Source organism: Eriocheir sinensis, chromosome 24, assembly GCF_024679095.1.
Source record: "Eriocheir sinensis breed Jianghai 21 chromosome 24, ASM2467909v1, whole genome shotgun sequence".
In the NCBI taxonomy this organism is placed as follows: Eukaryota; Metazoa; Arthropoda; class Malacostraca; order Decapoda; family Varunidae; genus Eriocheir; species Eriocheir sinensis.
In genome coordinates, this window is record NC_066532.1 from 5993209 (window position 1) to 6007663 (window position 14455).

The 14455-nt window shown below is 43.9% G+C and overlaps 2 protein-coding genes across 4 annotated transcripts; one reads left to right on the forward strand and one right to left on the reverse strand.

Annotated features, from left to right (window-relative positions):
• Nucleotides 1–351: 351 nt before the first annotated feature.
• Nucleotides 352–3510, forward strand: LOC127002805 (glycerate kinase-like). 3 transcript variants are annotated; one of them, XM_050869009.1, is made up of 4 exons: nt 352–396; nt 1498–2768; nt 3071–3195; nt 3294–3510. In XM_050869009.1, exons 2-4 carry the CDS (start codon nt 1545–1547, stop codon nt 3466–3468), a joined length of 1524 nt encoding a protein of 507 aa, XP_050724966.1. In that variant the 5' UTR covers nt 352–396; nt 1498–1544; the 3' UTR covers nt 3469–3510. The 3 variants fall into 3 exon arrangements, with proteins under 3 accessions (XP_050724966.1, XP_050724965.1, XP_050724964.1); XM_050869008.1 differs by having other exon boundaries at nt 361–452; XM_050869007.1 differs by having other exon boundaries at nt 363–413.
• A 476-nt stretch (nt 3511–3986) lies between these two features.
• Nucleotides 3987–13816, reverse strand: LOC127002803 (DNA excision repair protein ERCC-5 homolog). Its single transcript, XM_050869005.1, has 3 exons — nt 13652–13816; nt 10817–10979; nt 3987–10053 (listed from the first exon to the last, which is right to left on the reverse strand). The coding sequence occupies exon 3, from the start codon at nt 9748–9750 to the stop codon at nt 5722–5724; it is 4029 nt and encodes a 1342-aa protein (XP_050724962.1). The 5' UTR covers nt 9751–10053; nt 10817–10979; nt 13652–13816; the 3' UTR covers nt 3987–5721.
• Between the last annotated feature and the right edge of the window lie 639 nt (nt 13817–14455).

Below are 14455 nucleotides of genomic sequence, written 5' to 3' on the forward strand. Positions count from 1 at the left end.
TTGAAAAAAAGTAGTTTGATCATCTTTCTGCGAGTTATTTTCCGGCCGCGACCTGATTCCTAGAACCACGGCTCCAGAAAATGTGTCTTATTTTCCACATATCAGAGAGACTTTCTTTCTTATTTTCTATATTGCCTTCACTAAAAAGAAAAGCACCAATACCTATCACTGTGTCCTCTCTGTAAGGCTTATACAGAAGGTCAACACTAGCCTTCTCATTTCTTTTTTCATTTCCTTTCTTATTTTTCTTACTTTCTTTCTCCTTTCTTTTCTTTTTTTCATTAAACTACTCCTGAAAATGGCGAAAATAAACAATAAGCTCCTAAGAAATATGTATAGTAAAATGCAGTAGTTGGCAGCTGTTTGTTTTGGTTGCACAGCTGACAGCCCTGACACGTGCGGGGCTTTAACTTGTTATTATAAACCCTTGGGCTTAATTTGGGCTGTAAAAGGTTATTAGGGAGGCTAAAAGGGGGTTAAATATAGGGTGTCTTTCCTATGGAGGACAGCTTGGGTTGTAGTGCTTGTATTTACCTATTTGCTTGTTCAGACCCATAAAACACCGAAAAAAAAATAATCTGTTGGACTATTATTATAGACCCTTGGGTTGAATTTGGGGTGTAAATGGTTAAGGGGAAGGCTAAATGAATGTTAAATATAAGTTTTGTTTTACTATGGAGGAGAGCAGCTTGAGTATTGTGTCCTCTAAAACACTGAAGAAGATTTGACCTGCTGGACTATCATTACAAACCCTTGGGTTTAATTTGGGCTGTAAAAGGCTAAAAACGGGTTAAGTACAGGGTGTCGCTACCATGGAGTTGGGCACACTGGCCCTGTGTCCCGGGGTAATGGGTTACTTCCACCACAGGTTCAAGGGGCAATGTGACAGAGATGAGCACCGAGGCCATGCATAGCTATGGGGAATGGCCAAGACTATTTTTTACCTTAGTGACTGATTTGTGTAAATAATATATATATATATATATATATATATATATATATATATATATATATATATATATATATATATATATATCGGTAGGGAGTGGCTCTTTCATCACGCTGGTCGCGGGTTCAATCCCAGGCAGCCGGCGAATACTCTCACCTTGTCTTGATTAATTTCTCGTGTGTTTCGATACATGCAGAGGATGTGTAGGAAAATAGGAAAGAGAAAAGAAACTATATATATATATATATATATATATATATATATATATATATATATATATATATATATATATATATATATATATATATATATATATATATATATATATATATATATATATATATATATATATATATATATATATATATATATATATATATATATATATATATATATATATATATATATATATATATATATATGATAAGTTTTGAAGTAATAAACAAGCCAGCTAGTATACATCTAGTATACATCATGTTTTATAACTTTTCACTTTCAGATTTTTTATAAATATTTACAAGCTGAATAATCACTTATAATATTCCCAGGTTTTTAGGCCCATGGTGCTGATGAAGACAATTTTTCTGCAAACTTCATGATGCAAAAAGCTGTGAATCTTCACTACCTTCCAGACCTCTCCAGGATATGGAAGGTCTTCATGGTTGGAGTGAACTCTGTGCACCCTCAAGAAATTGTGAGGAACTTTGTCAGAAGAGAGGGTGAAAAACTAGTTGTTGGTAATGCAAAATATGACCTGGAGCATAATGTTTATGCTGTTGGTTTTGGAAAGGCTGTGAATGGAATGGTTAGACCTGTTGAAAATGTTCTGCAAGCCTCCAGCGGTGGATCTCATCTGCAGAAGGGTATCATAAGTATTCCTGTTGGCATAAAGAAACAACTGGGCTCAGCTGGCACAAGTGACATTGTTGAGTACTTGGAAGGAGCCAAAAACAATATTCCAGATGAAGCTGCCTTTGCTGCTTCCAAGAGAATTGTGTCCCTGGTACAGGGCCTGAAGGACCAGGACATCCTCTTAGTCCTGATATCAGGTGGAGGTTCTGCTCTCCTACCATACCCTGTTCCTCCCCTCACACTGGATGAAAAGCTGGCCATTGTCAAAAGTTTGAGTCGCGCCGGTGCAAACATCTCTGAGCTCAACACTGTCAGGAAGGCTTTGTCAGGCACTAAGGGTGGACGCCTTGCACAGATGACAAAGGCAAAAACTGTTTCCCTCATCCTGTCAGATGTCATTGGCAGCCCCCTTGACGTGATAGCCAGCGGCCCGACCGTGGCGAACAGTGACCCACCCGAGGCTGCTGCAAAGGTCCTGCAGAAATACAAGGTACCAATATCAGACACAGTGAGGAGTGTTCTTCAGGCCAAGGCGCTGGAGACAGTGACAGGATTCTCTCATGTCAACAATAATGTAATAGGCAGCAGTGATATTGCCTTATCTGCCATTGAAACCTTTCTGAACCACCAAAAGGACAATCACTCTCTTGCACTGGTGTTATCCTCATCCCTTCAAGGAGAGGCAGCCGAGGTGGGGGCCAGCATGGCAGAGCTGGCAGCAGCACTGTCAGGCATGGTTCAGCAGGAGCAGTATGGCAGTGACCTGCTAAGTGACCACACCCTCCAAGCCTTGTGTGTAGATCCCAGCAAGAAGACCCTCCTGGAGGCCACTGTGGCAAGGTGTCGCCAACTCAAGTGTCCTCTGTGGCTCATCTTTGGGGGAGAGACGACTGTGACCGTTACTGGGGCTGGCCAGGGAGGAAGGAACCAGGAGATGGTGCTGGCAGCCAGTATTAATCTTAATAAGGTAACTTGGTGTGCATGAATCATGTGAATATTCATGCATTGAAGGAAGCCAAACCATTGTCAGGCTTTAGAACCATCCACAGTGTTAGGCGACATCTTTAAAACCCAACCACCAACATGAGCTCTTGAACCTTTATAATCATTTTCAGCAATTCTAAATAACTGCAACTTGGTGAAATAACAAGTTTAGGTAGACAAGGATTCTCAGAGTGAGAAAACGAACTACAGAGGCACAAAAAAAAACATGCATAATATAATTCGATATAAAGATTATTTGCCTACGTAAGACATTTTGACCGGCAGACTATGCAAGGATCCCCTTTTAGAGGTGAAGTGATCTTCATGTCTGGAGGGACAGATGGCATTGATGGCCCCACGGACGCTGCTGGAGCCCTCACCTACTGGAAGGCACACAACGGTTCCACAGAGTAAGTAAATATTTAACATGTTGCTAGAAAGTACTTCCCAGATTTTGATCATGCAGTGTCCTCTCATTTCTCTCACTGGCATTAATTTCCCTCAACAGATCACAAGTTTTAGAGGCAAGCCGACAGGATCTCGTGCCTGAAGCGTTCCTACAAGACAACAACTCGTATACTTATTTCTCCTCTCTGAGCGCGGGGAAGTACCTATTCAAACCGGGCCACACTGGAACCAATGTCATGGATGTCCAGATCCTCCTCATCAATCCGTCCTATTGATGCGCAACATGTAAACAGAAAATATGAGATGCACAAAGACATTCCAGTATTTTTTGTTTAACCCGTCCGCTGCGATTGGCAGGGATTTGGCCTTCACTGGTAGCCTGGTAACAAAGAATCCCAGGTCTTTCTCTGCCTCTGTGGTGGATAGTGGAGTGCTTCCCATTGTAGTGCAGCTGACTTGCCTGATGGGCGAGCCTCCCATAACTCACTCTGCGAGGGGGGTATCTCTTTGGCTCTCCTGTCTTGCTGGTCGCAGGTTCAATCCCTGGCGCTGGCAAAACCTTTCCTTGTCTAGATTAATTTCCCGTGTGTTTCGTTACATGCGGTGGTCGTGTTGGAGCATAGTAAAAAGAGGAAAATTCTGGCGTTTCATTATGTGGTATTGGTATGCTGGATATCCCCTCCCAAGGTGTATGACTTTACTTTTTCTTCAGTGAATTGTAGCAGCCACTTTTTGTTCCATTTCTGTAGCTTGGTGAGGTCTTCTTGTAGGAAATCTGCAGTCAAAGGCTTAATGTTTGCAAGGAAACTTTTTATAATGTTTTTTCATAGTAGGATCATGGGGAACTCAATATTATGTGAGGGCAGTTATTATGGTGATAGTTTTAGTCTTGAAGAAATGGTGGTATGGCAAGTTTGGGTTGATGTCAAGGCCACAACTCCACGACCAACCTCTGTACCTTCCCTGTGAGGGGTATTGGGGCTGGGGTGTGAGAGAATCCAAAGCTGAAGCCTGTTGGTGTTCATTGTCTGAAAATTAATGAACACAAATCACTAACTCTGCAACTATGAATACTATGAAGACACTGGAGCATGTCACAAGGACCTGATACTACTACAACTACTCTACATCTTATCTTGACAACGTGGAAGACACTGATCACTCTTCTTCATCTATCTGTGAGTCGGCGGAGCTTGCATCCACTCCCTTCCACTGCAATGTTATCCGACCCTATCTTTCACTGTCTTGCTTAACCCGGTAGCAGCAGGGATCATGTTTCTTAATGGTCCCCCCGAGCGAGAAAAATGAGAAAAAATCACCCCTCACACAAACCATTTCATAATATATATCAAAGCATTTGTGATCAGATTATGTATCATCTATTTTGGGGGGTTTAAATCATGGCATAAATTTGGCCCGTCGCTGCTACACGGTAAAGCCAGAAATTTGGCCAGTCGCTGCTACCGGGTTAATGGTGTCTTCCTGTGCTCACCTCACTTGATAACAGGGACTAATGCAGATAGGTAGACAATAAAGGTAATATACATGAGTACTGTCCAACGTTGCCAGATTGTCGTACTCAGCCGCTTATATTTCCCGACTTCCTACTCAAAAACTGTCTTCTGGGCTCCAATAACGAAACTCATTTACAGTTGTCGTTAAGAGTTCGATAATGATGTTTCTTGGCAATAGTTAGGTGTCAGATACTGGTAAATACTATGCTCTGAGTACTATATTCTGGTAACGGTGGTACTATCTACTATCTGTTACTCATATAAACCCACCTTGAGGAAGCCTTCACCCAGGATGAGGCTACTTGCAGAGGTGTCTCAATGCACTATTTCCTGTAGATCCATAGTGAAAGTTGTCCTCCAGATCAGAGTTGCCAGATTATCGTACAAGACATCCTCTATTTACACATTTCAGACCCATAAACTGTTTCCTGCATGCCAATAACAAGACTCATTAACCCAGAAGCAGCGAGGATCATGTTTCTTAATGGTCCCCCCGAGCGAGAAAAATGAGAAAAAATCACCCCTCACACAAACCATTTCATAATATATATCAAAGCATTTGTGATCAGTTTATGCATCTATTTTTGGGGGTTTATATCATGGCACAAATTTGGCCCGTCGCTGCTACACGGTAAAGCCATAAATTTGCCCCTTCGCTGCTACTGGGTTAAGTATCAAAAAACAGATAATACAGTGTGGTTTCAGACCCATATTCTGTCTCCTGCACCCCGATAACGATTCCTTAATAGTTATCGTTGAAATGGTTAATTGATGTCGTTTTGTATTAGTTAAGTATCAAAAACCAGATAATACAATGTGGTGAATACGATAATCTGGTATCATTGCCCCAGATGGTAAATACAGTGTTGAATGGCTATACAAATTCAAGTATGGCTTTTCTGTGGTCAACCGGACTTGGTTCATATAAATCAAACAGTTGTTAAGCAGAGGTAGTACTATATTTTCAAGTGTCGGTTTTCTTAATAAATATAAAATAATAAACATTGTAAACCATCACCTTCTTTTACTCTTTTCTTTATTTTGTTTCTTGAGTATCTGAGCTGCAGCCATCTTCTTCTCCTGCATCTCCAGCTGTTCCTTCTCTCTTTGGCAAATTGTTTCCTTCTCCAGCAAGCTCTTAAACATTTCCTCCTTGGTCAGTTTCCTCGGCGGCTCTTCACTTCCCTTGGCCCTCGGAAGCTGTGCCTGATGCTGGTCGTCCTCAGAATCTGTCTTACCACCTCCTCCATCTTCCGTATCTTTTTTCCTCTTCCGTCCCCTCCGCCCTCCAGTTACTGACCTACTTTCCACCTCTGAGGGATCGACTAGGAGTGTTCGTCTGGGTTTTGAGGGTTTGGGATCCAGGACATTATCAGAAGCTTCACTTTCTTCAGTCACTGGCTCACTTTCTGCATCTTTCACCACTTTCTTCTTTCTCTGCCTCGGCCTTGCCTGTGATTTGCTGGGTGAACGGTCGGACTCGGGCAGCTTTATCCCCCTCGCCTTGGCTATCGCTTCCTGCATCCTCTTACTGGCGACCTTTGGCTCCTTCACCAGCTTGATATTGGTGAAGTACGACTCTATCCTCTTCTGAGTTGTTTTTAGCTTTAATTTCTTCATGACGGGAAGCAGGATCTCGTCAGCCTTGGCATGATTCCACCCAAATTTCTCACCGGTGAAATTCCGCAGTGCCTCCACATTTGGTACCGCCCAGGAAAACTTCTCCCTTGATTCATCCACTTCAGGTGCCACGTAGGCCTCGTACACACTCTCGTTAGGGAAGGACTCGGGCAGACTCACCTGTACCAGCTTCTGCTTGACCTTGGAAGGCTGAAGTGAGGAGACGCCTTTGTGGGCCACATTCCACCACTTCCTGAGGTTTTTGAGGCACTCGATGCCCTCCCCGGGGAATTCAGCCAAAATCTCCATGCCACTCACTGACCCTATGCCCTCAATGCCCTCTGTGTAGTCGCTCCCTGAGAGGAGGGACAGTGTGATCATCTTGGGTCGGTCAAGTCCCAAGGTAGATTTTATGTTGTTCACCTTGAAGTGCTCCACATGTCTGGCCTGGTTAAAGAAGTTCCTATACACAGAGTTTCCCCCAAAGAGGAATATATCAGAGTCATCAGTAATGGTTCCTTCTGTAAGGTTGGCACTGTTCAAAAATGCACATTGGGCCTCTGCCTCCATGGGTGCCACTAGGTAGGGAATGCCAAACAGCTGCAGCAGGTACTGTGACTCCCCGTACATCTGGTCATTCAGCGAGGCAGCCACGCGGTCAGACTGCTGGGCCTGGGCGATGAGAGCCTGCTGTTCCGACGCCAACTCTCCTTCTAAATGCTTAAGTTCATCCTCTGTGTATTCTAGTGGCCTTTCAATTTCACTTTCTTCCATTTCCGTTTCCTCAACTGAATTACTTGCTTCTTTTTCCTGCTCATCTGTATCAGTTTGCAATTTATCTTCACTGTCTGTGGAGTCCCGAGTACCATCTGTGATATCCTGAGGGGCAAGACCTTCATCATCAGGATCTGCCATGTTCCTGTTGGTCTCTGCTTCCATTTCAGACACTGGAGTGGTGTGTTCTCTGTTCATAGCCTTATTCTTAGTAGTGTCAGGACTGCTGCCACTGTTGTTAGAGGGAGATGGAGGAGTGTGTTCAGAAGTTTGTTGTTGATCTCTAGTGTCTTGCAAGCTAACTTTTTTAATATTAGTACCTTTCTTTAAACTGCTTTCATCTGTGCTACTATCTGAAGGCAAGGCATCATATATACTGCTTTCATCTATAACACAAGTCTTGCTAGCAGATGAAGTGGTTGTTTCAATAGCAGACCTCGAGCCATTCCGTGAAGTCCTCTGTGTGCTAGCAAGGTTTACAAGCTTAGGAAGACCTGACGTGGTGTTTTGAGTGGACTTGATATCATGAACTGTATTCTTTGTGGAGTCTGTTTCAGTTTGTGTTTGATTTTCAGGTATTACGCTGCTTGATGTGAAGGCACTTTCTTTTTCATTACGAGGAGTGACCTTGGGAGGCACACAGTCCATGGCGTCAGTATTCTTGTGTTCAGATGATCGTGATAAAGGTGACTGGGTCTGATTTGGCTTGACAGGAGAAGTTGACAGGCAAGGGTTGTTCTCCTCCTCCTCCTCCTCTTCACTATCATCCCCAGAACTCATTATCTCTACCACTTCATCATGCAACACTTCTTCATGCCCTCCACTCTGAGCTGGTAAACTGCCATATTTTCCTGTACAACTGTTGACATTTATATGGTTGCCGTTAGCCTCTGGACTGGCATTAAGCTGAGGGGTTCTGCCGTTATTTAAGGAATCTTGAGTCTTGGTATCTTGACTCGATCGTGGGATATTTCGTGTCTGTGGTTGACTTACAAGGTCAGTAAATATATCAGAAAATATGTTATCCTCCATCTTCAGCGGCTTGACTTCAAAATCCAAAGAAATCTTGACTGGCTTAAGTGTTTCCGCTCCATTTTGGGGACTTTTACTTTCCACGGATACTCTTCGTTTCTCAGTTGCTCTGGAATCCACAATGGCCTTCTTTGGCGAGGCCTTCATGGTGTTGACGTGAACCATGTCATTAACTTTTTCCTGAACTATTTTCATCCACAGGCTATTGGTTTTAGTTCCTAGTAATTTGTCTATGTTGTTTGCGGAATCATTTTTCTTGTTCTCATCTTTCTGCGGGGACTGCGGCTCATCTGTGACCTCAATGAAGTCGTCATCATCCGAGGAATCAGCATCAGGGTTGTAGATGCTGCCCGGGGCGTTTGCTGAAGTGCTCGGACCATCACTGATCTCACTCTTGCATGGCACATCTACACTGTCTCTTTGCTGCTGTTGGATGAGAGCAAGAATTTCATCCTGCGTCAAACCACTATTCTCCATGAGTGACCCAACTACCTGCAGGAAGCTCTCCTCCTCCACCTTGCTGGACTGCTGCTGCGTGTCACTCCACTCTTTATCGTGCATGGAACGGTAGTAATCTCTCTCCTCGTCAGAGTCAGAGTCTGAAAGCTGTTTGTTGTGGAGGATAATTCCCGTTTTAGCAAGTTCTGTCAGAAAGTCTTTATCAAGGGGCTTCTTCTTTTTCAGGAGAGATTTTCCCTTCCTGTCTGAATCCACATTAACACTCTCTGGGTCATTTTTGCCGCTTGACTTCTTGACGAATACGACGTGCGAGGCATCCTCCGAGATAATGCGCCGAGAGAGGCTCACGTACTTCTCCAAATCACCAAACAGCTCTTCCTCCATCTCCGAAACCTTACTCTTTTGAATCTCGTCTCGGGTGGAGTCCAGAGTGGCCTGGAACTTTGCGCGCTTCATGAGGCGAGCCATCTGGAAGTCTGCAAAGTTCTCTGACTGTTGGGGCATGTCATTGATGGTGGCCCAGGAGTTCTGCTTGCGCGTGCCCTGGAGTTCATTCAGAATCTCATGTTTCATATCCAGTGACATGTTCTTAAACTCCTCACTCTCAAAATCAAACTGGTGGAGGTTTGGAAGGTCGAAACTATCTATAATGCCACTCTTCCCCTCCTCGTCACCAACAGGGGTTTCTTCTGTCAATGCCTCGGGGAGGGGTGGCAACTCATACAAGTCCTTCTCCTTTTTGGTGACCTGAGGCACATGGACAGAACTGGGGCCGGGGCCTGTTTTCCCGAGGGCCCGACGGACAGCCTGGCTCTTGAGGAGGTTGTTAAGGAGGCGTTCCCTCACTTGCCTGGCCTTGTTGGTTGCCACTTCTCTCTTCAGTTTGCGGGATGCCAGGGTCTGCTTCTTGAGGTATGGCACGCCCCCATCAAACACAAACACCGGCCTGATGCGGTAGAATAACAACTTGCAGATGCGGTGGAAGAGGGTGAGGAGGTGAGCGTTGGCCACTGCAGCGCCGCCTGGCCCCCTGAACCCTCGCACTGCCTGGTGGAGCCAGATGGAGACATCCACTCCCAGCACTTTATGCTCCAGAGTCTCCAAAGGCACCGGCACTCCGGCACTCTCAATGAGCTTCCAAAGACCCTTCACTCCCATGGCTCAAGCCTTCCGCAAGGGAACAAGGAAGCCAAGGATGTATAACAGTCAATCACCAACAGATTATATGGAACCAACTTTTCTGTTTTGTTGAGTAATACAGTTCATAAAATACAAAACTGTAGCAAAGTCCCACAGAAATACAATGTGCTTGTATAAAAATATTGAAGCATAGTCCTATAACTAGCAACAGCTTCTTGCATGCACAGTCATGGTAAGATACTGTTTCTTAATGAAGAGGAGGCGAGAGTCTTCTGCCAATATGGAAATACGAGGGCTTCTTTGAAGTCCACAGGAATCAATCTGTAAGAAAGGCCAGGAATAAGATTCTGAGCTTGACAGTTAGATATACTACACAGTGACATATACATAAGAGTGCTTAAACAATCCCTAGCATGAAGCATGAGCAAGCATTAATGATGGGGGGGATACAAAATTGAAGGCAATGATGGGAAATTGGTTGTTGTGGCAGCCGGACACCACCGACCCTCTGTTGCAGGAAGGATGGAGGCAAGAAAAAATAAATGTTTGGAAATGTGAAATCTGACATGCACATCAAAATATGCCTATACAACTCCTTTACTTATGCCAATGATGAGGCAGTGTTTAGTGCCACAGTTCCTGGCTGCCAGGACTTAATTAATATCCATGCAGGCTACTGCAGGACATGGTGATTTGATTTTGGTATGATAACAAATTATTGCAGTGGGCGGCAGATCACACTGCTTCACATCCCACCTGCTGCAGTACCTTGTGATATATGGATGGATAGTGCCACAAATATGGAAATATTGTAATAGCATTAAATATAATGAATATGTTAGGGGAGGAGATGAAATGATTAAGCATTATTTATCATTTTGTTACTCATTAACCTGTACAGTGTTGACCTCCCTAAATTAAAGTTTCTGGTGGTGTCAGACATTTCTATTATTTTTTCTTGCATAATTAGTTAGTACTTCACCCAAAAATTAAAAAATAACAAACACTTAATTCACATCTGTTATGAACATTTTAGGGAGCCTCCATGCGAAGTGGCTACTATAAATTCAGTATTTTCCCCTACCTGTCCTCATCCACTCAGGTGATCCAGGAAAGCAGAGAGCCAGAGTTGCCTTCTTTGCCTCGCGTCACTGGGCCTCCACCTTCAGCCTTGCCCCAGGTGCTAAGATCTTGCTATGGCAGGTGACTTGACATTTCTCACAAGCTGGCCTCTATGACAGCAGCTCCTGTGAAAAGAAACAAAACATTCAGAACAGGCAGCACTCTACATGATACAAGGTGCTATTCCCTACATCCCGTATGACACAGTATTTCCAAGAACTCTCTCACTGCTTCCATCACTCATCCATTCATCTCTCCACCCAGTCCCAGCAGCAGCATCATCCTCTCAACAAATACATTCACTTCATGTCCCATCTGAGCCTGAAACACCTGCATCATATCTATTCTTTCTCTGTTATGTTTCTCAGTAAAGATTTCAATTATGGACAAGCTGATATCTCATTTCCTCTTCCTCATCATCATTTCATCGACGCCTGCTCCTAGGAGCTCCCACCAGGGGATGGCCACAGCAGAAGAGCTTCCAACTTTCTCTATCCAGACACTCCCTCCTTGCCTGCTCAAAGTTTCTCAAAAATCTTTCCTCCCTCTCCCTAATGTACTCTTGCACCCTATCCCTCCATTTCACTGGAGGCCGTCCTCTAGCATTTCCTCCCTCTATCTCACTCACATACACCCTTCTGGTCATCTTACTCTCCTCCATTCGCTCCATGTGGCTAAACCACCACCCCTGTGACACATTCCAAAACGCTTGAACACACTTTCATAACTCATTCCATCCATTCTACTCACACCACAAGCACTCCTCAAATAACTCAATTCCACTGCCTGCACTCTAGACCTCTGACTTTCATTCCAGGCCCATGTTTCACTTGCATATGTGAGGGTTGGTACTATTATTGTATTTCTCAAATCCCTCTTTACCTCCATGCTCACACTTCTGCCATTCATGGTTCGTCCCAAAGACCCTACCACCCTTCTTCCTTGCAATGCCCTTTCTCGTATCTCTCCCTCCATACCACCATGCTTACACATAACTGATCCAAGGTACTTAAACTCATTGACCTCCTCCATTTCTTCATCATTCAAAATTATTTTGCATTCTTTTTCACATTCAATTCCCACTCTATATGGGCATACAAAATCTACAACCTCACTTCTACTTCTCTCACAAACCATCACTTTACTTTTGTTGACATTTACTTTCAGCTTTCTCCGATTACAGACACTATAAAAAACTCTGAACAAATTTTGTAGGTCACTTTAATTTTCTGCAATGAGCACCGTGTCATCTGCAAACAGTATCGAATTCAGTACCCACTTCCTTCCCTCATCGAACAGTCTTACTCCAACTTCTCCAACTTTGCCCTTAATTTCTCTAATAACACCATCCATATAAATATTGAATAACCATGGTGGCATGACACACCCTTGTCTTAAGCCCACTTTTATCTCAAAATGTTCACTTGTTTCTCCAGTAATTTTGACACATGTAGATGCATCCTCAAAGAAAGACTTTATTGCACTAAGCAGTTTTCCTCACACACCATAAATCTTTAAAACATCCCACAATGCAATCCAATTGACTCTGTCATAAGCCTTTTCCAAATCCCTCATTTCCTACTCAACTAACTGCTCTTCTGTTGTCATAAACATTTTCTACTAACCTTTAAACTTCCCAGAAAAACATAGCAAAGAATGTAGAGATCAAAACAAGTGTGAAAATAGCCATGAATGTGTGTGGGAGCGCACGTGGCCATGGGTGGGTGAATAGCCAATGACGTCCTGCAGCTCACCACAGCTAAAACCCAATAGGCTCTTTTACCTATGATACCCCTCAAAGGCACTGAAAGACAAGTGAAGGTAAAAATTTTCTTTAGACATCCTTCCATATCTTGCTTCCTACTTAATCAACTGCTCTCTTGTTGTCATATACCTTTTACAAACCTTCAAACTCACCAGAAAATCACAGGTAAGAATAAAGAGAGTTCAAAATAATTGTGAAAATAGCCATGAAGTGTGTGTGGGAACCAGCGCAGCCACTGGCGGCAGAGAAGCCCACAGTGGCCAAAACTCACAGCTCACCATGGCTAAAATCTAGTAGGCTCATACCTATGGGGCAATTTCACCACCCTCAACCAAACTTAGTCATTAACCCTTTGACTGCAAATTTCCTACAAGAAGACATCACCAAGCTACAGGAATGGAGCAAAAAGTGGCTGCTAGAATTCAATGGAGAAAAATATAATGTCCTGCACCTTGGGCAGGGAAATCCAGCATACCAATACCACATGGGAAACACTCCACTATCAACCACAGAGGCAGAGAAAGACCTGCGACAATATGTTACCAGGCTACCAGTGAAGGCGAAATCCCTGCCAATCGCAGCGGACGGGTTAAAAGACAGGTGGATATACATGAACCTCCTAATGGGGGTCTTTGTCCCCCTCGACCCCCCTGTGTTTCCACATTGCATCACATTATGCTACTGTGCTGCCTGCAACCGTACCTTGTCCAAAGTTTCCCTTCCCTCCATCTAATATTCTTCCACCTGCCCAGTCCACCTTTCACTTCCTTACACTCCACTCCAAGCCTTCTCTGCTTCTGCCTGATGTATTTACTTATATTTTCAATGGTTGCTCATGATGCTAGAATAATGGTCCCTATGGATTTTTTTGTGTAAGGTTTACCCCTTTTTAATATATGTGTATTGAGTTATTTTTTACAGGACCATTTTTTTTTTGTTTTACTTTGTTTATGTTCACTGAAGTTGTTGTGGTCAATAAAATATACTACTACCGCTACTAATCTGTTGGTCTCGTCGAGCCACTCGGCCTACCTAGCGGGGGTGGTGCTGGGCCTCAGACACCCCGCCCTGGAGCTGTCCTGAGGAGTTGTCACATGCGCCGGTTAGGCCGTCGTCCAAAATAGCAAACGCAAGTGATTTCTTCAGTGTTTCAGGAGGCGTGTGGCGCCGGGGCTTGACGGGTGTTTGTTGTGGCGGTGTGTTGGTCAGAGTTGCCAGATTGTCGTGCAAAACGTCTTCTATTTGCACATTTCCGACCCATAAACTGTCTCCTACACCCCGATAACGAGATTCATTAATAGTTATCGTTAAAATGTTTAATTATTGATGTCATTTTGCAATAGTTAAGTATCAAACAACGGAAAATAAAATGTGGTGAATACGAGAATATGGCTCTTGCTCTTACTGTACAGGTGACCCGTTGGAGAGTCAGGCTTTCATAACGGTACAACTTGCAAAAAGAAAGAAAAGACAAGCAGTACCCATCATTATCTTCTTATTCCCTATTTCTTGCGCACCCCATCTTTTTCAGCTCATTTGCTTCACCACTCAGTCCCAGCAGCAGCAGCATCCATTCCCTCTCTGTTCTTGTAATCCTCCCATTCACATCCCACCCCATCTCACTCAGTGCCACCCTCATCATCTCCGTCCTTTCTCTCCGGTACCTCCCACACACCAGTATCACATGCGCCACAGTTTCCTCCACACCCCTGTCACATCACACTGTCTTGATCTTGATGTCACAGGTGGCTTGAGATTTCTCCTAGCAGGCCATTGTTGGTCCTGGTCTTGGCTCTACAGTTACGCGGGTGATTCAGTGAGGGAGGGAGGCACGCC

Coding starts and splice junctions, on each gene's coding strand:
- LOC127002803 (XM_050869005.1), bottom strand. CDS start 9,750: ATGGGAGTGAAGGGTCTTTGGAAGCTCATTGAGAGTGCCGGAGTGCCG.
- LOC127002805 (XM_050869009.1), top strand. CDS start 1,545: ATGATGCAAAAAGCTGTGAATCTTCACTACCTTCCAGACCTCTCCAGG. Junction 2,769..3,070: donor CCAGTATTAATCTTAATAAG/GTAACTTGGTGT, acceptor TTTGACCGGCAG/ACTATGCAAGGATCCCCTTT. Junction 3,196..3,293: donor GCACACAACGGTTCCACAGA/GTAAGTAAATAT, acceptor TTCCCTCAACAG/ATCACAAGTTTTAGAGGCAA.